At 36.7% G+C, this 27584-nt stretch overlaps 3 protein-coding genes and 1 pseudogene across 4 annotated transcripts; all 4 read left to right on the forward strand.

The window, feature by feature from the left end:
* Positions 1-308: 308 nt before the first annotated feature.
* Positions 309-17254, forward strand: LOC104904982 (uncharacterized). 2 transcript variants are annotated; one of them, XM_010693419.4, is made up of 3 exons: positions 309-446; positions 11899-12012; positions 16607-17254. In XM_010693419.4, the coding sequence occupies exons 1-3, from the start codon at positions 332-334 to the stop codon at positions 16798-16800; spliced, it is 423 nt and encodes a 140-aa protein (XP_010691721.2). In that variant the 5' UTR covers positions 309-331; the 3' UTR covers positions 16801-17254. The 2 variants fall into 2 exon arrangements, with proteins under 2 accessions (XP_010691721.2, XP_010691723.2); XM_010693421.4 differs by lacking the exon at positions 309-446 and adding an exon at positions 11496-11663.
* A 4587-nt stretch (positions 17255-21841) lies between these two features.
* LOC104904983 (scopoletin glucosyltransferase) lies at positions 21842-23399 on the forward strand. Its single transcript, XM_010693422.4, has one exon. The coding sequence runs from the start codon at positions 21842-21844 to the stop codon at positions 23288-23290; it is 1449 nt and encodes a 482-aa protein (XP_010691724.2). The 3' UTR covers positions 23291-23399.
* A 319-nt stretch (positions 23400-23718) lies between these two features.
* Positions 23719-24860, forward strand: LOC104905090 (UDP-glucose flavonoid 3-O-glucosyltransferase 7-like; annotated as a pseudogene).
* A 729-nt stretch (positions 24861-25589) lies between these two features.
* On the forward strand, positions 25590-27491 carry LOC104904984 (scopoletin glucosyltransferase). Its single transcript, XM_010693423.4, has one exon. The coding sequence runs from the start codon at positions 25851-25853 to the stop codon at positions 27279-27281; it is 1431 nt and encodes a 476-aa protein (XP_010691725.2). The 5' UTR covers positions 25590-25850; the 3' UTR covers positions 27282-27491.
* The last annotated feature ends 93 nt before the right edge of the window (positions 27492-27584 follow it).

Consider the following 27584-nt stretch of genomic DNA (forward strand, 5'->3'; position numbering starts at 1 on the left):
TCCTAACAGGTGTTCAAATCTTTCTAGAATGGAGAGAGTAATTTTTTTACTATGTCGTGTTTTCGTGTCTACAAGGCACCATGTGTGTGCTTTCATCCTCATGCAACAAAATGATAAGGTTGCATTATTAGTTTTCGTGGTATATGTAAAAATCTAAAAAATAATGTCCAATAATGCAAGTTCAGTTGATCATTTGATGTCCATGTATTCACCTACTACATGCACATTATTGCATGGAGTTGAAACTTCCTATATATATTAATACTCTTACACACCTCTTTAGCTAGGTCTTTAGTAAGAACTTCATAAGATTCTCAGTATTCTCAAAGCAATGTCAACCAACATGATGAAGAGTTCGCTGATCACCAATATTATTATTGTCATATCTTTCATTTCCTTTCTTATAACATCTTCATTTGCTGAAGCTGATAGGCTTCATGTTCCAGGTAACCATGTTTACAATATCTAATCCTATTTTCAGAATTATTTCATTTTAATTCAGAGCTTTTTGTTTTGGTAAATTTTGTTTGCTGAGAAATTAAATATTTCCTTTGTTTTAAATACTTGAAAGTTGACACACTTGTCTGTGCATGCTTGCCAACACATAACTTTAACCATCCTTATCCAACTGACAACACTTTTTGATTGCCACAACCATCCAAGAAGAACAACTTTAGCAACTCGAAATAAACAACTTATATTACTTCGACTATTTGGAAATTTCCACGCATATACTAAGATAAAAACCATCATACTTATATCTGACATAACTAGGAAGGGGACGCCCAACAACTAGGGGGAAGGGGAAGCCCGAAAATCGAGGGGAGGGGGGGAGGTGGAACGGGAAGCCCGAAAACCAAGGGGCGGGGAAATGGGAAGTCGGAAAACCAGGGGGAGGGGAAAGGGAAGTCCAACAAATAGAAGAGGGGGAATGGAAGACCGACGCACCTATGGGCTACGGGGGAGGGGAGTGAAAAACGACAAACACTGGGGAACGAGGAAGGGAGACTGAGACCAGGGGGAGGGGAAAGGGGAACCAAATAGATAGGGGAGGGGGAAGCGAAAACCGACAAACCTACCGAGGAGGAAAAGGGAAATTTAAAACGATGAACATCAGGGAAGGTAAAGGGAGATCAACGCAACTACAAGGGAAAGACAGAAAGGAGGAAGACACGGAGGAAAAAGACTCGTAGGAAGACACAAATAGGGGGACGATTGAGGAAGGAGACAAGGGGAGGGGACGACGAACATGGGAGATACAGAAGGAAGGGGATGAGGATCAATCAGGAAAAAAAAGGGGGGAGGGGCTCGACAACCACCGTGAGGGCGCGGAGGCAACTCAGGCGGTCGTCGAGCCCTCGGGTTTGGCAGCGCTTAGGGTGTTCACTCTTAGTTTCGCTGTACAAAAGGACAATATTAAGGATATATGTTTGGACTCATTGCTCATTGATTATTTAATTTCCTGATTTCGATAAATAATAGTTCCTCCTTGCAATACTTATTGTTCAATTTGCTCTTTTTAAAACAAATTTTATCTATTTTGACCAATCCCTATTCATTAATATTTCCTCAGTTCCAATATCTAATATATAATTTTAATTGTTACCAAATTATAACTAGAGATATTAATGGTGTAGATTGTGCATTGATAAACGTGAAACTGAAAGTGTTGCATGAAACGAAGGAAGTATAGAAGAGAATATATTCGATTCAATTCTATGCATATCTACAATTATCAAAGGGTTTTATTGATACGTAATTAGATATACCAATACAATTACCAATAAAAGCAATATCAATGTATGACTTTCATACCAAGAATATCTTAGCCTATTGGTTAATGTTGAGCTGTTGTGAACGATAGGTCACATGCTCGAATTACCCCTCCCTTTTTATGTACTATCTTCGTGGCTCCAATGGATTAAAAAAAATGTATGACTTTCATATCTAAATATATATTTAACTTTAACTATTTGTAATATCGTAATGTAATTAATATATTGCAAATAGAAAATCCAATGACTATAAGTCTTTAATTTAAATAATTCCAATAATATTATTGTTACATCATTAATTTGAACACTTGTAAATTTTAAAGGTTAACGAAATATCTATAACAAGGAAGAATTTGAACAATTTAAATCATTATCATTAAACCAAAACGTCATTTTTTTTTGAAGAGTTAAACCAAAACGTCATTAGTAATTAGCAAAAATTACTCATTGTTAGTTGTTACAACTTACAACATACAATTCTAAATTTTATACATGGCGCAGGGAGTATTTACAACCGGTTTATTAATTCTATGAGACACTTAGAGAGGCATGCAATCCCGCCACCTTCGTATCCATATCCGGTCCCTCCACACCACTACGTTGCTCAAGTACTGATCTACAGCCATTCCTGAATATTATTGTTATGCTACAAATTTTAAAATAATTGCATGTGACAATAATTAAAAGGTTTAATCAGACTAATATATAACAATTTGATAGATGATTCAGCAGAGGGGTCTCAGATGCTCAGATGCATGAGTAGAGTGAGCGCTCCCTCAATGCCTCCAATTTTAAAGAGCACCACCTATATATATTTTCTTACTTTTGAAGTTCTTTGAGTTTAATAGATAATACATTTGTTGATCCAAGATTTTTTCTTCTAATCTATATACTTTTTTTTTTCATAGCTTATTTTAGCTTTATCCTTGATATATCTTTACTATATATTCTTTTAAATCTAAGTTGTCTCGGCCTTGTTAAAAATGAAAATAATGTTGAAGTATGTGAAGCTAGTATTTAAGAAAGTTAATTCATTTTTCAACTATTTTTAATAAAAAAATTAAATTAGCTATTAATGCACGAAATTAGAGATTCGTTTTATATCCCGGTAGAGCATAGGGGTGTTCATAAAATATAATAGTATAGCTTGAATATTGGTTAATGATTAATCGGAAAGCCGTACAGAATCACGATTATCCGGTTAAGCGACAACCGGTTTAAGGCATTTACGATTCATAAAAAGAACAAATTGAAACTTTTGATTACCGAACCAAAATGTCATTTTAGTACGGTTACCTTTTGATGAACACCTCTAATAAATTTCATATTTGACGCATGACACAAAACCCTTAAATTTTCAAGAAGTTTGTGTGATGCAGGTTATTTAAACAACAGGTACTTTACTTGAATATATATACTTCGATAAAAGTGTCCACCAAAGACAACCACCATCTCATCCAAAGCATCCCCACCGGCCAGAGCGTTACGTAGCTTTCTAAGTGATAGAATTAATTATCTAGATAACTAGATTTGCCGCAAAAAAGGAGTGAGAGTAGTGATTAAACGTTCATTATGAGTGGTCAGTTTGTTCACTCACACAAATATATAAGGGTTGATTTAATAATAACAAGTGTATCAAACTAAAAAAAAAGAGGTTAATTTATCAATAATTAGAGTTTCAAAAACACACAAACACGAGTTCTTATACATAACCAATTGTACTTTTGAAGACAAAAGCTAAATAGGACACGCAAATCAATATAAATTTTTGCTTTTTGGCCGAGATCACATGTTTAATAAGGACAATATGGTCATTTCAACACATTTACATACACAAACAGAGGTTTCAAAGACACAACAGGGGTTGGTTCATCAATAAACAGGGCTTTGAACACACAAACAAGGATTCTTACAAATAAGCAAATGTATTTTTTTTGAGGACAAAAGCTGAATAGACACGTAAATCGATGTAATTTTTTTGTTTTATGTCAGAAATCACATGTTCACTTTTTAAAGTTGCCTTTTTATATTTTTATTTAGTCATAAAATTTTTTATATTACATAAAAATAATTTTTGAAAAATAATAATATTGTGAGTAAATATTCTGACAGCTCACAATAAGTGTTTTATCATTCCTCTATAAGTAATGAGTATATAATATATTGCTTGAATATTTTAATGTTGTATATATGTCGAAATAAGGTCGCTATAGCCTGTTATACTACTGTATGATGTTTACACTACGCCTTCTTGTTTGAATATATGTTGCAACGAGATATATGTTGCTTTTCTTCGTGGCTAAAAAAAAGCTAATGAAGAGTCAAGAGCTCACTCTTATTGAGATCTAGAGTTTGTAATAACTAGACTATATATGTCTTAAATTTATGTTGGTTGCGATGTAAAATTTAAATAATAAGTTATCTCCATGGCACGATTTTAAATATTACTAATATCTTTAGACACGCATTAGTAAATTTATAAAAAAATTACAAATTACAATTTTACATATTGTGACAAATTAAAAGAAATTCCATATTATTAGAAATTTAACAAGATGAGGGTGAGGGATAATTTAGTTAGTTAGAGCTTCTCCGCCAGTTCCAGCAAAATCTTGGGATAAATTCTCATCTCTTGTCCTTGTGACCTCTCTAACACCAACAAAAAAAAGAAACTTAATAAGATCCCTTTCTTCTTAGAATTCCTAGTCGCTTCTTTCTTTCTCTCTTTTTTCTCCCTATAAATCCTAGCCCATTTTCGTCTAGTTCGAGACTGCCACCATTCTTTTCAATGGTGGTAAACCCCAATTTGTAGTCGTTATATACACTTATTTTTCTAGTTTTCGTTAATAATAATTCTCTTTTCTCTTTTTGTTTGAGAGTCTTCTACCCAATTATTGGGTTCTTTTTGTCTCCACTAGTGAGAGTTTAGAGTTAGTTTGATTTGTTAGTATCCCTTGTGGGAGTTTAAAAGCTCTATTTGTATGGTTTATTGCAAATATACAGTTTATTGATGGTTTGTTGCACAAAATCTACAATAAATATTGGATTTTCTAGTTTTCTGCTTTGCCATGTAATCCACCAACCAAAGACGTTCAAGTTATTGGCTTGTTTGATCCAGCAACATCTATGTAAGGAATATGTATTGTAGGCGCTAACAAATCGAACAATAAAGTATAATATACGAAGAAAATAAGAAACTAAGCAATAAAGAACACACGAAGATTTAACGTGAAAACCCTTTGAACAGGGATACAATCATGAACACTGCACTAGGACTTCTAATATGAGATGATGATACAAAGGAGAAATTTTTAATCTTTCGGGATTGTCTGACCTCTCTTTAGGTTCTCTAGTCTCTCTAAATTGAAGAATATTTCTCTCTCTTATATTTTGGCATCACATGAACAATGACAGATATAAACGTATATATACTAGGGTTATAATTTAGGCATCCTAATTATAACCAAGAAAACTATAATAAACCAAGAAAACCGAAAAGAAGAAGCAAATGATGTTGGGCGGAATTTCCTGCGGGCGTAGGTTAAAACCTCCAAGATGGCAGAAAGTTCGAGTCTCTTCCATCCTCCTAGGTTGAGGGTGTGAGAAGGCTTCCAAAACCTGCGGGATGTGTGAGATTTATGCTGTTACTCTATACACACACTAGGGGAAAAAACAGAAAGGGCTGCACAGGAAGGGCTGCGCTTTTCGTAAAAGCGCATCCCTACTAGTGAAGGGCTGCGCTTTTTTAAAAAAGCGCAGCCCTACTAAGCAGAAGGGCTGCGCATTTTGAAAAAAGCGCAGCCCTTCACTAGTAGGGCTGCGCTTTTTTAAAAAAGCGCAGCCCTTCTGTAGGTAAGAAGGGCTGCGCCTTTTAAAAAAGCGCAGCCCTACTAAGTGAAGGGCTGCGCTTTTTTAAAAAGCGCAGCCCTTCACTTAGTAGGGCTGCGCTTTTTTAAAAGGCGCAGCCCTTCTGCTTAGTAGGGCTGCGCTTTTTTAAAAAAGCGCAGCCCTTCCTTAAAAAATTTGAAATTTCGGAATCGCGGGCTTTGAAATATTGAGCGGGGATTCGTCAAATATATTATCCCTCATTCTCTCTCCTCTCTCACGTCCCTCATTATTCCTTTCCTCCTTCTCTCTCATCCTCTTTCTCTCTCATCCTCTCTTCTCTCTCAAAAACTCCCATAAACATTTGCGACAAAACCTTGAAATGATTTGCACTAAACATGGCGACGGAGTCCGATTGCCTATTGTGATACCTTTTCGGAAGCGGAACGAGCCAACGAGTCAAACACACCGCTAGCCGTGACGTTTAGGCTTTTTAAGCCATCCGAGTTCGTTTAAGCCTCCAAATAGCCATTTTAAGTTTTTCCGAAATTTTTTTCCCTTAAATTATGTATTAGGGTTTTGTTTTATGTATTTAAACATTATTAGGTTAATGTTTGGAGGTAGTTCTTGTATTTTCAGATCTATAATGTTCTTGTATACTTCTCTTTGTTTATATATTTTGATTAATGTTCTTGTATACTTCTCTTTGTTTTGATTAATGTTCTTATATAATTCTCTTTGTTTATTTTGATTAATGTTCTTGTATACTTCTCTTTGTTTATTTTGATTAATGTTCTTGTATACTTCTCTTTGTATATAATTTCTTGTATTTTCATCTTTGTTTTGATTAATGTTCTTGTATACTTCTCTTTGTATATTAGTTTTTGTTCCTTTTTTTCATTTTCGTTTCATTCTTTTTATTGTTTTGGGTTTAGTATTTTCGTTTCGTTTCTCTTCTCTTCTGTTTAATTTCAGAAAATGTGAGATTATGAGTAAAAAAATGTCAAAAAAAATTTTTTTTTTTATTTTTTTTTGGTAGGAAAGGCTGCGCTAGCTAGGAAAAAGCGCAGCCCTTCTAGAGCTAGAAGGGCTGCGCTTTTTCCTAACTAGCGCAGCCCTTCTGGGCTAGAAGGGCTGCGCTTTTTCCTAACTAGCGCAGCCCTTCTAGCTTAAGGGCTGCGCTTTTCTAGCGCAGCCCTACTTAAAAAGTGAAGGGCTGCTACTGAAAGGGCTGCTGTCAAAAAGGGCAGCCCTACATGTCTTTTTTAGCGCAGCCCTTATTCATTTTTCCACTAGTGACATACACCAAGCTACACTCCACACAAACACACACGCCACTCCATTTACCATCTCCATATCAATACCCAACAATTTCCCATCTGAAGATCGGTAAAAGTGAAGAACATAACCCCCAATAAATATGTAGCACAATCTCAACTTGTCATCATCACTCTCTATACTTCACCTAGTGAAGAACCACACTTCCTACTCACAGAGAAAGCAACACCGAGGCCTCACTCGACCCGGAGTCTCTATCACAATGCGAACCATAAGGACTCTTCATAGTTCTACGAGTATCCCGACAATGCTCGCACCTGAACAAAACATCTTTCTCTAGGCTCGACTTCTCACGCACCACACTCATGTATGCCTTTTTCACCATGTTCGTTCCACAATCCACTTTAGTCGAAGAGACACCGACTTTACCACCACGGTTCTTCTTCACAGGCCTACTGTATACAAAATTTTGATTGAACGACACTCTTCGTGAAGTTTTCTTCATCCATTCCTTAACTACCTTTGTCGTGTTCCCCAAGGTGTACATCGTTCCCTTACTTGCACCTCGAGCTAATACCATAACACCCTTAGCAACTTTCCAGGAAACACCTTCGAAAACTACCTTGTAGCCGGACTTGTCAAGTTGACTAATTGATATCAAGTTTTTCTTCAAGTCACGGATGAACTTGATATCCTTCAACTCAAACACATCCCCACTTGCAAGCTTCACGCTCACGTCTCCCTTGCCTTCAATCTCAAATGGTCTATCATATGCAAGGTACACTTTTCCGAGTTTCTCAAATTTCAGATTTTGAAAAAACTCCTTACAAGGCGAAGAATGAAACGAAGAACCCAAATCCGAGATCCATGAACCAGTTGAGCTCTCTGCACTTCTTACCACCAAAGCATCAGAAACATACTCCGTTACACAGTTTGTCGAAGCATCACTCTCTTCATCACTATCTTGATCCTCATTCTTCTTTTTCTTCCCCAATACTCCACTTTTGACTTACCAAGTCTTCCACTGCTCTTTCCCTGAATTTTCCCCGTTTAGATCTCCCATGTTGTCTCTTCCCTATACCCTCAATGCTATATGCTCCACCGGATGATTCTCTGGAATCCTTATGCGAGTACTCTCACTCAATACCAAATCCCTAACATCATCCAACTTTACTGCTTCCTTCCCTATGGAATCACTAAAGGCAGCAACTACGGTCTCGCACTCTTTTGGTAAAGAGAAAAAAAATCAAAGCTTTTACCTCATCTTCAAAGGTAATTTTCACAGAGGCCAATTGATTAATAATTGTACTAAATTCATTAATAAAGTCAGCAGCAGATTCACCAACAATCATCTCAAGTTCAAACAAACAACGCATCAAATATACCTTATTCACAACATAAGGCTTCTCGTACATGTCTGAAAGAGTCTTGATCAACCCCACCGTTGTTTTAACGTCCTTGACATTAAAAGCAACACTCTTTGCTAATGTCAACCGAACCACACCTAGTCCTTTTCGATCCAATGTTGCCTAATCTTCATCTTTAATTGCAGCAGGCTTCTTTTCTGACAGAGGTTGGTATAAGTCTTTCTGGTATAGATAATCCTCAATCTGCATCTTCCAGAAACTGAAATGCTTACCATCGAATTTATCGATCCTCACCTTTATGTGATCCATTATACCTATTCAGCACGATCCAACCACACAACGATTCAACCTAGCTCTTGATATCACTTGTTAGGAATATGTATCATAGGCGCTAATAAGTCGAACAATAAAGTATAATATACGAAGGAAATAAGAAAAAAAAGCAATAAAGAACACACGAAAATTTAACGTGGAAACCCTTTGAATAGGGACAAGACCACGAAAACTGCACTGGGTTTTTTAATATGAGATGATGATACAAGGAGAAATCTTTAATCTCTCTAAACTCTCAGACCTCTCTCTCTAGGTTCTCTAGTCTCTCTAGATTGAAGAATATTTTTCTCTCTTATATTTTGGCATCACATGAATAATAACCGCTACAAACATATTTATAATAGGGTTATAATTTAGGCATCCTAATTAACTAAGGAAACTAAAGTAAAACAAGAAAACCGAAAAGAAGAAGCAAATGATGCTGGGCGAAATTTTATGTGGGCTGGCAGAAAGTTCGAGTCTCTTCCACCCTCTTCGGCTGCGGACGTGGGTGTGAGAAGGCTTCCAAAACCTGCGGGTTGCATGAGCTTTATGTTGCTATTCCATACACACACCAAACACACACGCCACTCTATTTACCATCTCCACATCAATACCCAACAATCTATAAGTCACTCGTTGATCAACTATATATCCTTAACCAACTTCAAACTATGTTGTGTCAAACTTATGGGAAGATGGGATATAAGTTGAGACGCACAATGAAACATGTGATCTCATCCTATCTATATATGACACTTGCTTTAGCTATTATATATATTTACTTATAACACCTTCACTTTTCCACCATACATATACAGATATTGAACATACATTTCTATTAATGACACCTTTTATTATGTAATTATTTTATTAATAGACAAATAACTATGTGAAACGAAAAAGAAGATAAAAAGCACGAGGGATAAACATCAATCATAGAATAAGAAAGGTGCAAGGAAATACATAAATTGTAAAAAAAGAGAGAAGAAAGCAAAAGGGGACACTTATCCAAAAGAGAGGATAGTTAAAGTAGACAAGTGCATGTCACATTTAAATTGTGATGCATGTTTGTATATGCAACCTCCTAACAAATAAATCATAGAACTTTAGATCCTTTTTACTGGCGTCCACACAAGTGTGCCAAAAGAGCTAGGTTTGTAAAGTTAACCGATTCTTAACAATTAAGTTACGATTAACGTAGTTCCATAATCATTTGTTAACTAAACTGTTAAGGCTAACATAAAGTTACATAATTGATTGTCATCTAACTTAGTTGGTAAAGTTTTGGGCAGGTACCTAAGATTTGGGATCGAATCCTGTTTTTATGAGCATGTTATGTTCGCCTTATTTTCAACCTTATTAAAACAAAAAAAGTTAATTTAAAGTGATCTTATACGTTTAGATTAGTTCAGATATAAAGTCTGATAAGTTCAAATAAGTTAAGTTCGTTCAATAACCAACTATTGATGAACTTGCAAAAAATTGTAGGAAGACTTTGGATAGGATGAATGAAACTAGAGATCAGACGTTCCTTTTCCCCCTAGTTTTTGTTAAACTCTTGTTAGATCAGATTGTGTGAAGCTATTTGAGAGCCATGACTAAGTTGCTTTAATGTTATTGTTACCTTCTTGAACAAAAAAAAGAAGTTCAATAAAAATAAACACTCTTAGGGCCTGTTTGGTTAGAGGTTTTTTGGGCTTAGAAACGGATTAAGGTAATGGACTCCCTTTTAATATGTTTGGTTGGGTTGCTAACTTATTTCACTCCCTTACTAGCCCAATTCTGAATCCATTAATTTGAAACCCTCCTCTCACCAAAGGAAACAATCTGTTACCTTCCTCAAACAACTCACTATCTCTCCTCTGTCCACACCTCTCTCTCTTCTGTTCGCACCCCTCTCTCTCTCTCCTCGCACCTCTCTCTCTCCTCTGTTCGCACCTCTTTCTCTCTCCTCTGTTCGCACCCCTCTCTCTTCCATGTCTTCAAAACAAATCCAAAAAAAATAGGGTTTCCCAATTTACAAAAATTAGACGAATTTCCCAGTTAAAATTTCAACACTTTCACTCAAATCAACAATGGCAGATGTTCGAATCGGCGGTATAATCGAAGAGATTGGCGAAAATATGCATGAACTATATCTAACAATATCTCAAGTGATGATGTTTTTTAGTATGTATAGTGTATATTATCTCCGTAATCGAAGAAATCTCACTCTGAAAAACAAAAAATGAGATGTAGATAAATGTCCTCCTTTACATTGCAAACAGACCTTACGGTGTAGCCCTTACATTCAACACAAATTATATTACAACATACCCATAGTGCCTGCTGTTTCTTTTTCTTTTCTTTTTTTTTTTGCTTTTTTGTGATCCTAAGTTTTCATGTATGTCGGAAAAATATTGATTTTAGGTATATCGATTTTGTTTGACTCATGAAATGGGATTGAATTATTTTGATGTGGGTAGAAAATTATCGTGTTCTAGAAAGTTATAATTTTTAGGGTATTATGATAATATTAAAAAATATGAATCCATTAGAAATGTGAACCAAACAATGAGAAAGGGAGTAGTAGAAAAATGTTTCCATTCTTGAGTTGAAACAAACAAATGTTAAAAATAACATATTTCATTGTCATTCCACCCTTATCTCCATTCCACTCCGTTTCCATTTCCTAATTCGAACCAAACGACCCCTTAAGTTCTAGAAGTCCTAAGATAGGATTTTCAACTTTGCATGGGCCATCTGTACGAGAAAAACAGCTTTAGTAAAGGTAAAGATTGTTGCAGGACCATTTTTCTTTTGTAAAGAAAAGTTCGATCGTGCAACAAGGATTTGATGGTGCAATAGTGCATGTATTTACGTACTATGTGTAACATTATTGCATATTGCATGGAATTGAAATCGACATATTATATAGTATATAAATACACACCTCTTGAACATTTGTTTCTAAAAAATCCTTTGTTTCCTAGGATCCTCAGTGCTCTTAAAAAAACTAAGTCGATCAACATGGTGAAACCTTTTTTAATCACCTCTATTATTCTCATGTCCTTCATTTCTTACATCCCAGCATCCACAATTGCTGAAGCTGCTAGGCTTGCTGGTAAAATGATGTTAATATAATACTTCATGATCATGTTTATGCTATTTTTCTTTACTCATATTATACTTCCCCATTTCATAAATCTTAATGATCATCGTTAAGGTTATTCAATTGAAATTAAGGATTGATCATATAGAACCCTAATTTGCAAGGTTTGAACTTTTAATAATAGGCTAATAGCTACCATGTTATCATACTTAAGATACTTATTCTTGATTTTGTATGCATGTTGCAGGAGGTGCTGATAACCGTTATTATGTTGATTCTTTGAGAGATTTAGAGAGGCCTGCAAGTTCGCCGCCACCTTATCCAGAGCCAGCTTCTCCAACACGTTATGGTGTAGATTCAAGTGAGTGATTTTTTTTTGTACTTTCATATACTCCATCCTTCCCATTGCTTGTTTCTTTTTTACATGGTCTCCAAAACATAACTTTGACCTTTAATATCTTCAATTTCGTATTAATAAAAAATATAAAAAGTTGATATTATGAAACTACACATCGAGACGAATCTAACAAGATCCCACATTAATATGTTTTTTTTTTATATATACAAATGAAAATATTCGGTCAAAGATTTTAAAGTTTGACCCACCAAAAATGAAGTAGGCACTATATTATAGGACGGAGGGAGTATTTGTTTAACATCGCTTCCGTAAAAAAACCTACTTTATTTCAATTTTAGTGTTCATTTATCTTCTACAAATAGCATAATTTGATAGAACATTGGAAGGTTGGATAATTATTACACCGTAATCAAATTATTATGATACAATAGAACTGTTTTTTTTTTTGACGGGAAAACACACACCACTAATATTCATCATTAATCAAATCCTCCGAAATACAAGATTGAATTTCTATAGGGTAGTCATCTAGCCACACACGAGTGGAATAAAGGGATCTACTCATCTTCGCAAGACTATGCGCAACCTTGTTACCACTTCTACAAATATGCATAAAGGAAAGACAAGGCCTGCCAGTACTAAAAGCTAGGATGTCCTGAACAATATTACCGAAACTAGATATCTCCACTGATTTCTTTTGTAGGTGCGCTACTAATTTGAGACAATCGCTCTCCACTATGCTCACTCGATAGCCCGCCTCCCACACAAGCGCGAGAGCTGAACGAGCGGCCAACGCCTCTGCAATATCCGCCTCAAACCTGCCTTCAAGAGTGCCACAACACGCCATGACCACCTCACCCAGACAGTCCCTGACCACACCACCATAGCCAATTCTACCTTCCTCAAACACTGCTGCATCAACATTGAGTTTAAAGGTTCCTTCCCTAGGCCTCTGCCACTTTCTTCCCCCTTTATCCAACTCGCCCCTACTTGCCTTGTCATTCTCATTCACCTCTTTAAACTCGAGAGTGCATCTAAGTGCGCGCTCGCTGACTTCCCTAAGCTCGACACGTTTTCGGTCAAAATTCCATGCGTTACGCCTGAGCCATATCCCCCAAAGCAAGCTCCAAAATAAGTCCCACCAGCTGTCCTCCCTCACAACCTGTACAAGGTGTTCACACCATTGGAAGAAGTCCATCCTTTCAGCCCCTTGGATATCTAACCGGAGTGGAGAAAGGCGCCATATCAACCGCGCTTCACCGCACAGGACAAGAGTGTGCATTGTGGTTTCCTCCCCCTCGCCACATGTCGGACACCTTTTATCATCCCCCAAGCCTCTTCGCACCAAGTTGTCCTTCACTGCCAGGCCATTATGAAGGGCCCTCCACCCAAAATTTTTGATTTTAGTGGGTACATGAGCTTTCCACAACTTCGTCCAAATACCCCCTGCCTTCCCCTTCGATGATGAGGCTGTTACGATCTTCTTCGCCTCAAGTGCTTGAAAGTACGCACTCCGGACTGTGAATTCTCCATGCTTCGTTAAATGCCACGCCCATTTGTCCTCCGTTACAACCTGCGATATCGGGATGCGAGTAATGGCCTCAATTTCCCAAGGATGAAAGAGAGAGTGAAGTTTAGTGGTATCCCATCTTCCATTACATATAATGTCACTAACTTTGCGCGTCTCTTCCGGTACAGTTCTAGTAGTCAGCATAGGGCGGAAATTGGTCAAGTTAGGGACCCAGGGATCTGCCCATATATCCACGCTATGTCCACTCCCCACCACCTTCCTTAGCCCCTTTTGTAATAAGTCACGAGCAGCCCAAATGGAACGCCACGTGAAGCTAGCCATCGGGCTCAGCTTGGCTTCCAAGAAGGAGCTGTTTGGGAAGTACTTACCCTTCAGTGTCTTAGCCATCAGTGAGTTCGGGTATCGTAATATGCGCCAAGCTTGTTTCGCTAACAATGCGTCATTAAACACCTGCAAATTTCTCATTCCCATCCCTCCACCTTTTTTCGCATCATACATCTTTGTCCACCCCACCCAAGCCATCTTCCTTTCATCTTTTTTTTGCCCCCAGAAAAAACTTCTAAATAGACCCTCAATCTCAGTTAACATTGTTACAGGTAACTTGAAACACTGCATAGCATATGTTGGTAAGGCTTGTGCAACAGCTTTAATCAATACCTCTCTTCCTGCTTGAGACATAAAACCCTCTTTCCACCCTTTAAGCTTTTTCAGCACACGCTCGTGAATATGTTTAAAAACCTTCTTCTTAGAGCCACTAACAAAAGTTGGTAGCCCCAGATACTTATCGTGACTCTCCACAGCCTTACAGGATAACTTCGTCTGAAGCGATTGTTGCTTTTCTTGTTCAATATTTCGGCTAAAAGTCACTTCCGATTTCTCCATATTCAACTTCTGTCCCGAAGCCGCTTCATAGGTGGTGAGAATTTCAAGAATCTTTTCGGCCTCTCCTTCATTTGCCCTTGTGAACAACAAACTATCATCTGCAAAAAAGAGGTGAGATATGGCATCCACTTTTTTCCCAATCTTCAACCCATGAATTTCCTTCCTTGCTTCTGCATCTCGGAGCAGCGTAGAGAAGCCTTCTGCACATATAATGAAAAGAAAGGGTGATAAAGGATCACCCTGCCGGAGGCCCCGAGTTGGCCGAAATTGCCGAGTAGGCTGACCATTCAACAAAATCGAGAAAGAGGATGTAGTCACACATTCCAGAATAAGTCGCACAAAAATATCCGGGAACCCCAGTTTCTGCATCATTTCTTCAAGGAAAACCCACTCTACTCTATCATAAGCTTTACTCATATCGAGTTTGAGTCCCATAAACCCCTCCTTCCCTTTCTTCTTTTTCCTCAAGTAGTGGAAACACTCATAGGCGACCAAAATATTATCTGTGATCAATCTACCAGGGACAAAACCACTCTGTGACGCATTAATAATACTCGGAAGGACTTTTTTGAGACGGTTTGCAAGTACTTTAGAGGCAAGTTTGTAAATAACATTGCAAAGGCTAATGGGTCTATAATCCGCGGGGGTCTCACACTCTTTTTTCTTGGGAATTAAAACAAGATAGGTATGATTTAAATCACTAATGTTACCTCCATTATTCAAGAAGTCAAGCACTTTTTTTGTTACATCATCACCCACTGTCGCCCAGTATTTCTGATAAAACATCGCGCACAAACCATCCGGTCCCGGAGCCTTGGTTGGATGCATTTGTTTGAGAGCTTCTGAAACTTCCTCGCGTCTGAAAGGTTCCGCCAGCATGGAACTCAGCTCGGATGACAGTAAGCGCTCCACCTTATTCACAACCGGTCCTGTGTCAATCACTGCATTTGCGCAAAAGAGGGATCACACTAGAGACGTTTTAAGGATGAGATTCCCTTATCCTTACCCTCTTCCCCCCCCCCCCCCTCCCTCCGAAGAGCTTGCCGGTATAGCTGGGCTTTTGACACATCTCCTTGCCACTCTTTAAAAATATAAAGCACTCCCTCTGTTTTTTTTTTATCGTTCTCACTTAAAATCTTGACATTATTCAAGTTTAGAGAGAATCTTCTCAATTTATAAGAAAAAATATAGTCAACTAGGGTCATGTTTGATTCGTCTCAATTAGTACATTATTAATAATCAATCGTTATAATTTTTATTAATATATAATAAAAGATATTTAAGTTCAAAAATGTGCATTGAGAGTGACAGATATGCACAGAAAAGTGAGAAAAAAAATAAAATAAAGAGATTTTACGCGTACCATGTACAAAGTTAGGTACATATGACTATATGATATGAGCCTTGGGTTTGGCCACCAACCTTAAGTGCAAGGCCAGCCCAATTACCAGCCCCCCAAAATCCCTCTTGCTCATATTCTTGAATCTTGAGTTAAGACATATTGATCAGTTGACCATTGACCACTGACCACTGACCAGATGCATCCCAGTCGCACAATCTTTCAAAAACTAAAAAAACTCTACTCCAGTTGATTTTAATTATTTCGTTAACTAAATGCAAAATTAGCTTTGTTTATTAGTATTTCATTTTTAGTTATGGTTGGAAAACTCATTAAAATTTCACATGCTTTTTTCATAATACATACTTATCCATTTAGTAATAATATTTTGACTTTAAAACTATTAATATATGTACACATAATTTTGCAAATGTTCTGAAGTAAAATGTATCTAATTAGTCTCAATGTATATTGTTAAAATATATAACATCAATTTATTATAACTTTTGCAAATAAATAAATAAAAATATGTGATCAAAGTTGTGATTGTGTATTAACAAATTAAACTTGAAAGTTGAAATGTCATATTTATGTAAAAGTGCGAACTAAAAAAAAAGTATTAGACGAACTTTTAACCTTGGAAAAATTGGTATAATGCAATTTTTTTTGGTGTAAATGAACGACTAAGCGTAATGATGTAGACAGGATCCGATCTCAAGTCTTAGCTGGTACCACCCCCATTATAAAACTTTACCAACTAAGTTAGACGACATCCACCAGATACATAAGAATTATATGATCATGTAACAGTTATATAAAACTAATGATGTCATACATCTATGCAGGTAATAATTGTAACATGAGATACGTAACATCTACAACGGAAGTTGGAAACAATAATATTGCTTTAGAGAGGCCACATTTTCCACCACCACATTATCCAAGACCAGCCCCTCCAGTGCGTTATGAAGCTCCAACTAATGATCAATTATCTGCTAATGATATGGCCTCAACATTCTCATATAGGAGTGCTATATAAATTTTATTGAATGTATGATCTTCTCTGTATCATAACGTGAGATAGAGGATTGGAGCAAGTATTCAAGCTTCCGAATTCGAGGCGAAAGGCTTAGGTTCGATTCTCAACAGGCTCACTCTTGGAGATCATAAAAGATATATATATGCATGTATCAATATATCATACGATTGCTATATAGGACTTTATGCTTGCTACTTTCTACTGTCTACAGTTCTATACTATGCTTTGTTTTGAGTTTCCTGCAGCACTGCAGAAGTCATCCATGTTTCCTATGTATGTTGTTTTGGGAGAGGAGTTATTGTAGTAATGGCTCCTTGCCAATTCCTAGTGTGAGGTTTGGATTATTACCTACTATAATAAAATGTAAGCTCATATTGTGTGTAAATGTTTTCTTTTAGTAAAGGTGAACATGTTGCTTGGAGTACCAAATTATTAAAAGTTGTACTATTATGTACTCTTTTTATTAGGAAAGATAATTGGTCCAAAGATCAACCTCTGTTAGGTTATTAGCTTGCCGGACATGCCAGTTTAGAGGCTGGGTACAAGGCTAAACAACCCAGAAGTAAATGCCCAACATATTGTTAGGATGAGGATTTGAACATTGGACAATGTTCTAAAATTCAGGATGATACTCCACTGAACTACCACCTCTACCTCCTATTATGTATTTTTTGGTAATATAAGATTTTGGAATTTTTTTCTAATAAGTACTCGTTGGCTATTTTATATGCTAAAAAAGAAAAACAAATGTTTGGCTAGTTTAACCAACTACCAGATAGTACCATATTAAAATGCACGCACTATAATTATCTAAGAGGTCTTCAAGTCTTTAACCCAACCAATTACTACTATAAATATTTACAAAGAAGAAAAGAATTAATGGCAAAACTCATTTTTGTCACAATTGGAAATGAATATCATTCCGCCTCATCTTTGAAACAATATTCTAGTAGTATGATCATTGTGAGTCTCCTTCAAGTTAAAAATACCCTTACATATATGGATAAGTTCTAACATGTAATTAAATATTCAAAATTAAGTTATACATCATCATCTATACTAACATAATAAGGTGTTACTATCAACGGTGTCATATGACACTCTTTAATATATATGCAACATATATTCTTCTCAAATTACACATGTCTATGATGTTATTTAATATGTACCTATTAGGAACCCAACACATGACCTTTAAAATGATCGAAATGTGAATATTTAATCACCAATTTAATGCAAATTTCAATGTTTAAGGTTTCTGAGTAAACATAATAAAGTCCTATAATTATATATTTACATGTTAATATAAAGATATAAATAAATTTTTTGATTTCCAACACTTTTATTAAGGTAATAACATTATCTTACCCTTATTTCATTGAAATTGTTATTATCTCCAATTCTTTGGAAGTTTTTTTTCAAATAAACTAATCATATTACAACGTTTAATTTTTAAATTTCACATTAGATAAAAAACTAGAAAAAGCGAGTACAATCAATCATAAAATTTATGAATTATTATATGTTTGAAATTATAATTGACCTGAAATATCCAACGATTCAAAATACTATGTTATAATATGAGATGGTGTGATGACAACAGACAAGGGACAAAAATATCACCTACCAATACCATCCCATAATGTTCAAATCAATAAAGTCAGCATATATTTGATGAAAAAGAAAACCTCGATCATATCTTAGCATAATCTTTCCTTCCACAAAATCACATCATATCATCATACTCCCTATTTTAGCAATGTGTAGCATTTCTACTCCGTGATGTCCTAATATATCATTACTTTTATTTTACTTTGTTGCTTATTTGGCTTTCAACAAATCTTGATACGTCCAATTTTATATATATATTTTTTGGTTAAAAGCGAACATTAGATTACTAAAGTTACCAAAGTTACCAAAGTTTTACAAGACCTCTCAGCCATGATCATCAAATTCCATGGCTGGCAAATTACAAATTTGTTCTTCTTCTAGTAATATTGTACTACAAACCGGGGACGGAAGGAAATACTTGCAAAGAATTTGGAATTGTTGCCCTCCCTTTTGCATACTTCCTCCGTGTTTTTATTCTTGCTACATAGAGAAAGTGGAAGGTACAGAGAGAAAGTATGAGACCACCACTTTTTGAATAAAAAAAATATTTGTTAAGGAAAAAATATGAGTATTTTAAAAGAGAAGGTGGGAGACCACCAACTTTTTCATAGTATTTTAAGATTTTTTTATGGCGAAAAGGAATCCATTTATGGTATGTAGCATCTATTATGACATTTCCATTTAAAGGAAATGTAGCATCTATAAAAAAACGAAGGAAGTATTTTGCTAGAGCATCAGCAATCCTATTTGTCTCTCTACCTTCATACCATAGCTTGAGCCCTACGGTTCCTTGGAGCAACTCCCTACAATCATAAACAACATTACAAGTATTACTTTTAATTACCTGTTTGTTATTAATCTCCTCAATAGCATTCTTGCAATAATCTGAACTAACAATGGCCGACTCCCATTTGTTGTTGTTTTGCCCACTTGAGGCTCATGTAGATTGCACGAATCTCCGCTTCTTGGACATCTGTGGAGTATGTGTTCATATTCCTCCAATCCAAATCCATAGGAGTCCCTGCAAACTGCCGCTAGACAAGATTTCTCTGATTTTAATAAGAAAGAGCTATCCACATTTATTTTCATAACATTTGGAGGTGGGGTGCCGTATTAGAGGGGCTGGAACCGTGGATGAGATAGAAGGTGAAAGATTATATGGGTAATGGGAATGCGGGGATATTATGGTGGATTGGCAGGAAGATAGTGAGGGTGTCGGGTGATTTACCCACTTTAGGTTGGTTCTTTGAATAGAACCATTCAGTGACAACCCAGCGGGAATTTTTAATAGAGGAGGAAGAAGGAATGTTCTTTTTGTTGATTACCCAAGCATTACGTCTTAACCATATTGCCCAGATTGTAAATATGAACCCGACTTTGGAAGGGATTACAGAAGCGTTTAGGCGGGTTTGATTATGGTCTTTGTTAAAGTTAATATTTAGCCAATATTGAAATAGGAATTGTTAATTACAACAAAGTTCACATTCCTCCAAATTTCTACGGCTCTATGGCAACTCCTAAGGACGTGGTCCATATTTTCTTCTATATCCGGGCAAAAAGGGCAATCACCTGGGTGTGTGTGTTTATACGGAAGTTAATGTTCCCATTAGTTGGCATTCTGTTCCACCTAGTTTGCCATAAAAATAGATGGTGTTTTGGGAGACTCGGACCTTTCCAGATCCATTCCCAAGACTCCTCATTCTTAGAAGAATTAAGGAAGGCCCTAGCTTTTTTTGAACTGAAATTACCTAGGTGAGTCCAAGAAGAGAACGTGTTATCAGGATTAGTAGAGAAATTTATTGTTTTGACTCTATCCACAATTTCCTTAGAGGAATGGAAGATATCCGAGAAAGATCATGGGACTTTAGCAATTCGACTTTTATAAAGAATTCATTTTGTTGCAGAGGACCATGAATTAGTGACCTTAAACTATCTCCATTGACCCAGTTATCATGCCAGAGATTAATGCTTTTTCCATCACCAACTTTGTGCTTGTAACTTTCCCACCCCACCCCAATGTTTTTCCAAATATGAGACCCTTTTTTTAAGCTGAGGGGTTCGAGATTTTTGTTAAAATACTTTTCTTTGATAATCTTAGAGGCCCACAAGGTGTTACTCCCTCCGTTTCCTAAAGATCTTCCCACTTACTGTTCCTACAGATACCAAGGAAAATCAAGTTGTGTGGGGCATGGTGTGAGTAAAGTAGGAGAGAGAAAGGGGTTAAGATAAATAAACAAATAAAAAGGGGTTAAAGTAGGAGAGAGAAAGGGAGTAAAATTGAATTAATAATGTAATGGTGGACCATATGATAGTGACATGAGAGGGTAAATAGGGAAATTTGTTTTGCCAAATAAGGAATAAAGCAAAAGAGGGAAGATCTTTTGGAAACACCCTTAAACGGAAAGAGGGAAGATCTTTAGGAAACGGAGGGAGTATTATCCAGCTTCCAACAAAGGTGAGCAAGGCTAACGTTGTTCATGTTTTTATGTGTAACCAGGCCAAGCCCCCCCTCACTCTTAGGAGTACAAATATTTTTCCAAGCGATCCAAGAAATTCTTTTCTTATTTTCATTGCTATTCCAGAAAAAATTACTGCATAGAGAGTCTAATTTGAATTTAATGACCATGGAAAAGTCTATCATATGCATATAGGATTTAGGAATATCCTGAAGGTAGCATTGATTAGAATGCATGGTCCTCCCTGCCTTGTTCAAGCTTTTGGCTTTCCAAGAAGTCAGCTTGCCGCTACTTGTCAATTATGAAGTTAAGTTTATTTTTTGAGGATTTCCTATGGCATAGAGGGAACCCAGACCACATTTAATTTGAAATATTCAAATTTTACTGACTATATTACTCTATATATTTTATAAGGAAAGAAAAAACTAAGACTTTGCCCAATCCGGATTTATATTACCCTATATAATATTTTTAACTAAAACTCTAATGAAAGATTACTAAACATGGTAGAGCTATAAAAACAAACACAGGCAAGAATAATTGAAGTACTTCATTAGAATTATTTTAAGAGAACCCCAATCAATTTTTTTTTTTTAATGTAAAGAATCTCAATCAAATGTGGTCTACTCCTTTTAGATAGAGACAAAGAAAGTATTATATTAATCTATATTCTAACAAATTTCAATTGAAATAGTTTTATTCTCCTGCTGCTGCTGATCATACATTGCATTCTTCTTGCTGTAATCTTTGTTTCCTTCTATAAGTTTTAACATTATCACGTGGCAACCTAACTACTTCATACTTGCTTCACATAATCACTTAGAAATCTCATTTTTGCAACATCAATATACTCTTACAATCATATGTTCTTCCATGATAATCTAGCAATTCAATCTTTACATATTCTATGACTACTTCCTTCTAAACTATACTTTCAGAACCTCTCAAAAAAAAACTTGCTACTTTCAGAAAGAATGAGCTTAAAACCTAAAGATAAGCTCCATATAGTGTTCTTCCCATTCATGGCTCACGGCCACATGATCCCAATGCTTGATACCGCCACCCTCTTCGCAGCTCGTGGTATCAAGGCAACCATCATTACCACCCCTAGGAACTTCCCTATCTTTGCCCGCGCCAATGAAACTGGACACCCGAGTATAGAAATCGAAGTGTTTAGGTTTCCATCACTAGAAAATGGGTTGCCAGAAGGATGTGAGAATTTAGGGCAAGCCATGAAATCTATAGAAATGGCAGAGAAGTTCATCAAGTCTGCAGCAATGCTTAGACAGCAGCTTGAGCAATACTTAGAGAAGTCGCGACCACATTTCCTTGTGGCTGATATGTTCTTCCCATGGGCAACTGAATGTGCAGCTAAGTTTAACATTCCTAGGCTAATCTTTCATGGGATTAGCTTCTTTGCACATTGTACTAAAGACATGATTATGGTGTACCAGCCTTACAAACACGTCTCTTCTGACGAGGATCCATTTGTTATTCCGTACTTTCCTAATGAAATTACACTTACCCGGTCACAAATCCCTGAAGATTTGATGAAACACGAGCAATCTGAGCTGAAGAAAAGGCACGAAAAGATACAAGAATCAGAGCTCCAATGCTATGGGGTGATTGTTAATAGCTTCTATGAGTTAGAACCTGATTATGTTGATTTCTTTAAGAAAAAATTGGGGAGAAGGGCATGGCATATAGGCCCTGTTTCCTCGTGTAATAAGAGCCTTAAGGATAAGGCACAAAGAGGGGGAGGAGAAGCTTCTATGAACGAGCACGAGTGTTTAAAATGGCTTAACTTGAGAAAACCAAACTCAGTGATTTATATATGTTTTGGAAGCTTAGCTAACTTCATAGTCCCTCAACTACAAGAGATAGCAAAGGCTTTAGAAGCTCTAGAATATGATTTTATATGGGTGCTAAGGGATGATCGAATTGCAAAGAATGAAGAATGGTTGCCACTAGGATTTAAGAAAAGGACTCAAGGAAAAGGATTACTAATAGGAGGATGGGTGCCACAGGTGTTAATCTTGGAGCATGAAGCCACAGGAGCATTTGTGACTCATTGTGGATGGAACTCGACACTAGAAGCGATCTCTGCTGGCATACCAATGGTTACATGGCCACTCTTTGCGGAGCAATTCTACAACGAAAAGTTGGTGAACCACATTCTGAAGATTGGAACCCCTGTCGGAGCTAAGAAATGGAAAGCGGTGCATTCCATTGAGGATGTTGTAGAGCACAACGATATTGAGAAAGCGATCAAAAACATAATGGAGGGAGATGAAACTCAAGCAATGAGGAACAGAGCAAAGAATTTGAAAGAAATGGCAAGAAAGGCTATGGAAGAAGATGGTTCATCATACCGCGACTTATGCTCATTGATTAATGAGTTGCGAGATCACTATACTCCATAAGTACATGATTAACTATGTAAGGTTTTACTAAAAATTGCAAAGATCACTGTCATGATCTCCATATTGAACACCAAAAATGTAATGAGCTGATATCATTTCCCCTGCTACATTCCACATTTTGGATTCTTCTTATCATAAAAGTGTAAAACCAACAAAAAAGAAGATGACCACTATTGTAAAGATGAATTGGTTTTTCTGTACATGTCAATAATTTATGCCACTTTCTCCTACTAGTCCTTTCCCACAACTGTTACTACATAAAATGCTGACCACTTAGTAGACTCCATATAATACACGCCTTACATTAGAGATCATGCTATAACATTTCACAAGTCCTACATGGTTTAATTTCCATTGTAATCTAGTAAATATACTTCCAAATTTCCATTAGTTCACCTCCACATTTTCAAACTTTAAAACGTCATAATATGGCTGATGAACTTCAACAGCTCCATGTAATCATCTTCCCATTTATGGCACAAGGTCACATACTCCCTGCCCTAGACATAGCAAAGCTATTTGCAGCTCGAGTTGGAACCTAAGTATGCAGACTTTTTCAGTAAAGAATAAGGAAGGAGGGCATGGCATATAAAAGTCCTGTTTCGCTTTGCAAGGGGAGTATTGAAGATAAAGCACAAAGAGGCCGAAAACAAGCTTCTAGGAATGAAGATGAGTGCTTAATATGGCTTAACTCGAAGCGTAAAGGATCTATCATTTATATATGTTTTGGAAGCTTAAATCATGTCATACAGTCTCAGTTGCATGAGATCGCATGGCTTTAGAAGCTTCTAAACAAGAATTCATTTGGGTCGTGAAGTATGTTGAGGACGATAATAGTGAAGATTGGTTGCTTTCAGAGTTCAAACAGAGGATAGAAGGTAAAGGCCTAATACTAAGAGGGTGGGCACCACAGCTCTTAATTTTAGAGCATGAAGCCATAGGAGCTTTTGTGACTCATTGTGGGTGGAACTCGATACTAGAAGGCATATGTGCTCGTGTTCCAATGGTTACAAGACCAGGTTTTGCCGAGCAATTCTACAAGGAAATTTGGTGACCGGGATTTTAAGGATAGGAGTTCCTATTGGAGTTAAGAAGTGGAGTATAATCCGTTCAATACATGATGTAGTCAAGCGAGATGCGATACAAAAAGCGTTGCAAGAGATAATGGAGGGGGATGAGGCTCAAGAGAGGAAAAAGAGGGCAAAGTGTTAAAGGAAATGGCAATATAATGAAGGCTGTTGAAGAGGATGGCTCATCATATTATCACGCCCCCTCACACAACAACCCTTTGGGCTTGAAATATTTCACTAAGAAAGGAGCGGTAGATGAGATTCAAACTTCTGACCTTTTTGTCACGCTGTCTCTTAATACCATGGCAAAGGACCAACTCAACCAAAAGCTTAACCTGATGGTTGAGGCCCCAGGAATAGATCTATACTTTATCAATTACCATGCTAGACTGCATGATTATTAGTGCTTGTTTTCCATTTTTAAGCAAATCACGAAAAAATTAGAATTAATAAAAAGAAACAAACATTATGGTTTCGAACATCGAAAAAGAAAACAACACTATGTTATTAGTGGAGGGAGTACTTTTTAACACTTTTTAATTTCTTCAACTCCCAATTCTGCACCCTTTGAAATACGATCGTTGCCATTCAGAAATAGGGTCTGATATTTTTCTGTAGTGAAAATATGGTCCTGTCTTCCTAGAAATTATTTAATATTGAGCAATCAGCCAGACAGCCACAACAAGAATGAAAGAAAAAGTTCATTTAATTGGATACGGAAGTTGTGAGCCTGGACCTTCCACAGCTGTCTTGAATACAATAATGCTAATAGAGTAGTAGTCCTCGTCCACAAACAAAAGTCACACTAGTTACCCTTGTTTTTAATTGATATATGTATAAAATAATACTTCGTTCTTTTTCTATTGTAACAAATGAAATTTTACACTAATCAGCCATCACTCTTCCTTATCTATGGTGATTTTTACGCAAAGAAAAATATAATCATGTAGGTCTTGCTAGATTCATGTTGATATATTCTTTTAAAATAATAAATTTTTATAATTTTTACTAAAAAGTAATTAAAAATAATAACAGTTAAAGTTGTACATTAACAAGTGTGAAAACTCTATGTTAAATAAGTGGCTTTGATCCACAATAATATTATTACCGACCAGGTTCAAACAAGACTAACTCAGCATATAAAAGACCTAGACGAGATCACGAGACTGTTTCACATCATCTTATGCAATATGCACTTATGCCTATGTCCTTATGCAATGCGACGTCATGGCATAAACAATCTTCACATTAATTCAATCATTAATACTTATGAAAAGATAAGACCATCCAACTTGAATTTTGCTTCCCTTGTTTAGCTTCCCTTGTTTCTAGGTATCTCCAACAAAGCCCATATCTTTTGATGTGCAATATATACACACAAACAACATAGTTTTCTCCATCCCATTCTCATATCAATCTACTAACACATTTCCATCTAACTTGTTCACCTCTTAAATTTCACAAGTGAACAATTCATTGATCATATAATTATGGATGATAAATCACAACAGCTCCATATAGTCCTATTCCCATTCATGGCCCATGGCCACATGATCCCAACTCTTGACATCGCGAGGCTCTTTGCTGCTCGCGGTGTCAAGACAACCCTCATCACCACCCCTCGCAACGCACCCACCTTTCTTACCGCCATCGAAAAAGGAAACAAATCTAGTGCCCCAACAATCAATGTTGAGGTATTCAATTTCCAAGCTCAAGCATTTGGTCTACCTGAAGGATGTGAGAACCTAGAGCAAGCACTTGGTCCTGGAATAACGGACCGATTCTTTAAGGCTGCAGCAATGCTAAGAGATCAACTCGAGCACTTCCTAGAGAAAACACAACCCAACTGTCTTGTAGCTGATATGTTCTTCCCTTGGGCTACTGATTCTGCAGCTAAGTTCAACATTCCTAGACTAGTTTTCCATGGACATTGCTTGTTTGCACTTTGTGCTTTAGAAATAATTAGACTACATGAGCCTTATAACAATGCATCATCTGACGAGGAACCATTTCTTCTTCCTCATCTTCCGCACGAAATTGAGCTAACAAGGTTACAGTTCTCAGAGGAATTATGGAAGAATGGCGGGGATAGTGACTACAAAAAAAGATCCAAAGCGATCAAAGAATCCGAGCTCAAGTGTTATGGTGTGCTTGTCAACAGCTTTTATGAGTTAGAACCAGATTATGCCGAATATTTTAGGAAAGATTTAGGAAGGAGGGCATGGAATATTGGTCCTGTTTCACTTTACAATAGAAGCAATGAAGAAAAAGCTCAAAGAGGGAAACAAGCTTCAATAGATGAACACGAATGCTTAAAATGGCTTAACTCAAAGAAGCCTAATTCCGTGATTTACATCTGTTTCGGAAGCACGATGCACATGATACCTTCTCAGCTAAATGAGATTGCCATGGGTTTAGAAGCTTCTGGAAAAGACTTTATATGGGTAGTAAGGAATGAAGATGATCTTGGAGAATTCGAGGAAAGAATGGAAGGAAAAGGTTTAATTATAAGAGGATGGGCTCCACAAGTGTTGATCTTAGAGCATGAAGTCATAGGAGCCTTTGTGACTCATTGTGGATGGAACTCGACAATAGAAGGGATCGCAGCAGGCGTGCCAATGGTTACATGGCCTGTGTTCGCCGAGCAATTCCTCAACGAAAAATTGATCACTCGGGTTTTGAGGATTGGGATCCCCGTTGGAGCTAAGAAGTGGGCTTTCAAACCTTCTGAGGAGTATGTTGTGAAAAAAAATGACATACAGAAAGCTTTGAGAGAAATAATGGAGGGGAATGAAGCTGAGGAGAGGAGAACTAGAGCTAAAGAGTACAAGGAAATGGCATGGAAGGCTTTACAAGAAGGTGGTTCTTCATATTCAGATTTGAGTGCATTAATAGATGAGTTGAGAGGTTTATCAACCTAAAATCAAGATTTATGTTAGTGCATAATCATTTTGTTGTCTTCTATCCATATGTTTTTGCTTTCTTTGCTATGTTCTTGCTTGGATATGCAACATTTTAATTATTGTGGAAAATTTATCTTCTTGGAACCACAGCATGTCCTTGTACCATGATAAAAAGGTGAAGAGCTAAGCTATCTAGAGAGATAAAAAGATATGATACAGTTTTGAACAGTGTTACCTAATTCCCTAATTCCCCAGCGAATCGCGAATTGAGAAAAGCGCGTTATGGTCGGTTTTGGTTCATTTTTGGCTTATTTTGGGCGA

The sequence above is a fragment of the Beta vulgaris genome, chromosome 9 (genome assembly GCF_026745355.1).
Source record: "Beta vulgaris subsp. vulgaris cultivar EL10 chromosome 9, EL10.2, whole genome shotgun sequence".
Taxonomy (NCBI): Eukaryota; Viridiplantae; Streptophyta; class Magnoliopsida; order Caryophyllales; family Amaranthaceae; genus Beta; species Beta vulgaris.

Bases quoted from the DNA above. Each gene is read 5' to 3' on its own strand.
- LOC104904983 (XM_010693422.4), top strand. From the start codon at position 21,842: ATGAGCTTAAAACCTAAAGATAAGCTCCATATAGTGTTCTTCCCATTC.
- LOC104904982 (XM_010693419.4), top strand. From the start codon at position 332: ATGTCAACCAACATGATGAAGAGTTCGCTGATCACCAATATTATTATT. The intron at 447-11,898 runs GTAACCATGTTT...TGCATGTTGCAG, and splicing joins TGATAGGCTTCATGTTCCAG to GAGGTGCTGATAACCGTTAT. The intron at 12,013-16,606 runs GTGAGTGATTTT...ACATCTATGCAG, and splicing joins ACGTTATGGTGTAGATTCAA to GTAATAATTGTAACATGAGA.
- LOC104904984 (XM_010693423.4), top strand. From the start codon at position 25,851: ATGGATGATAAATCACAACAGCTCCATATAGTCCTATTCCCATTCATG.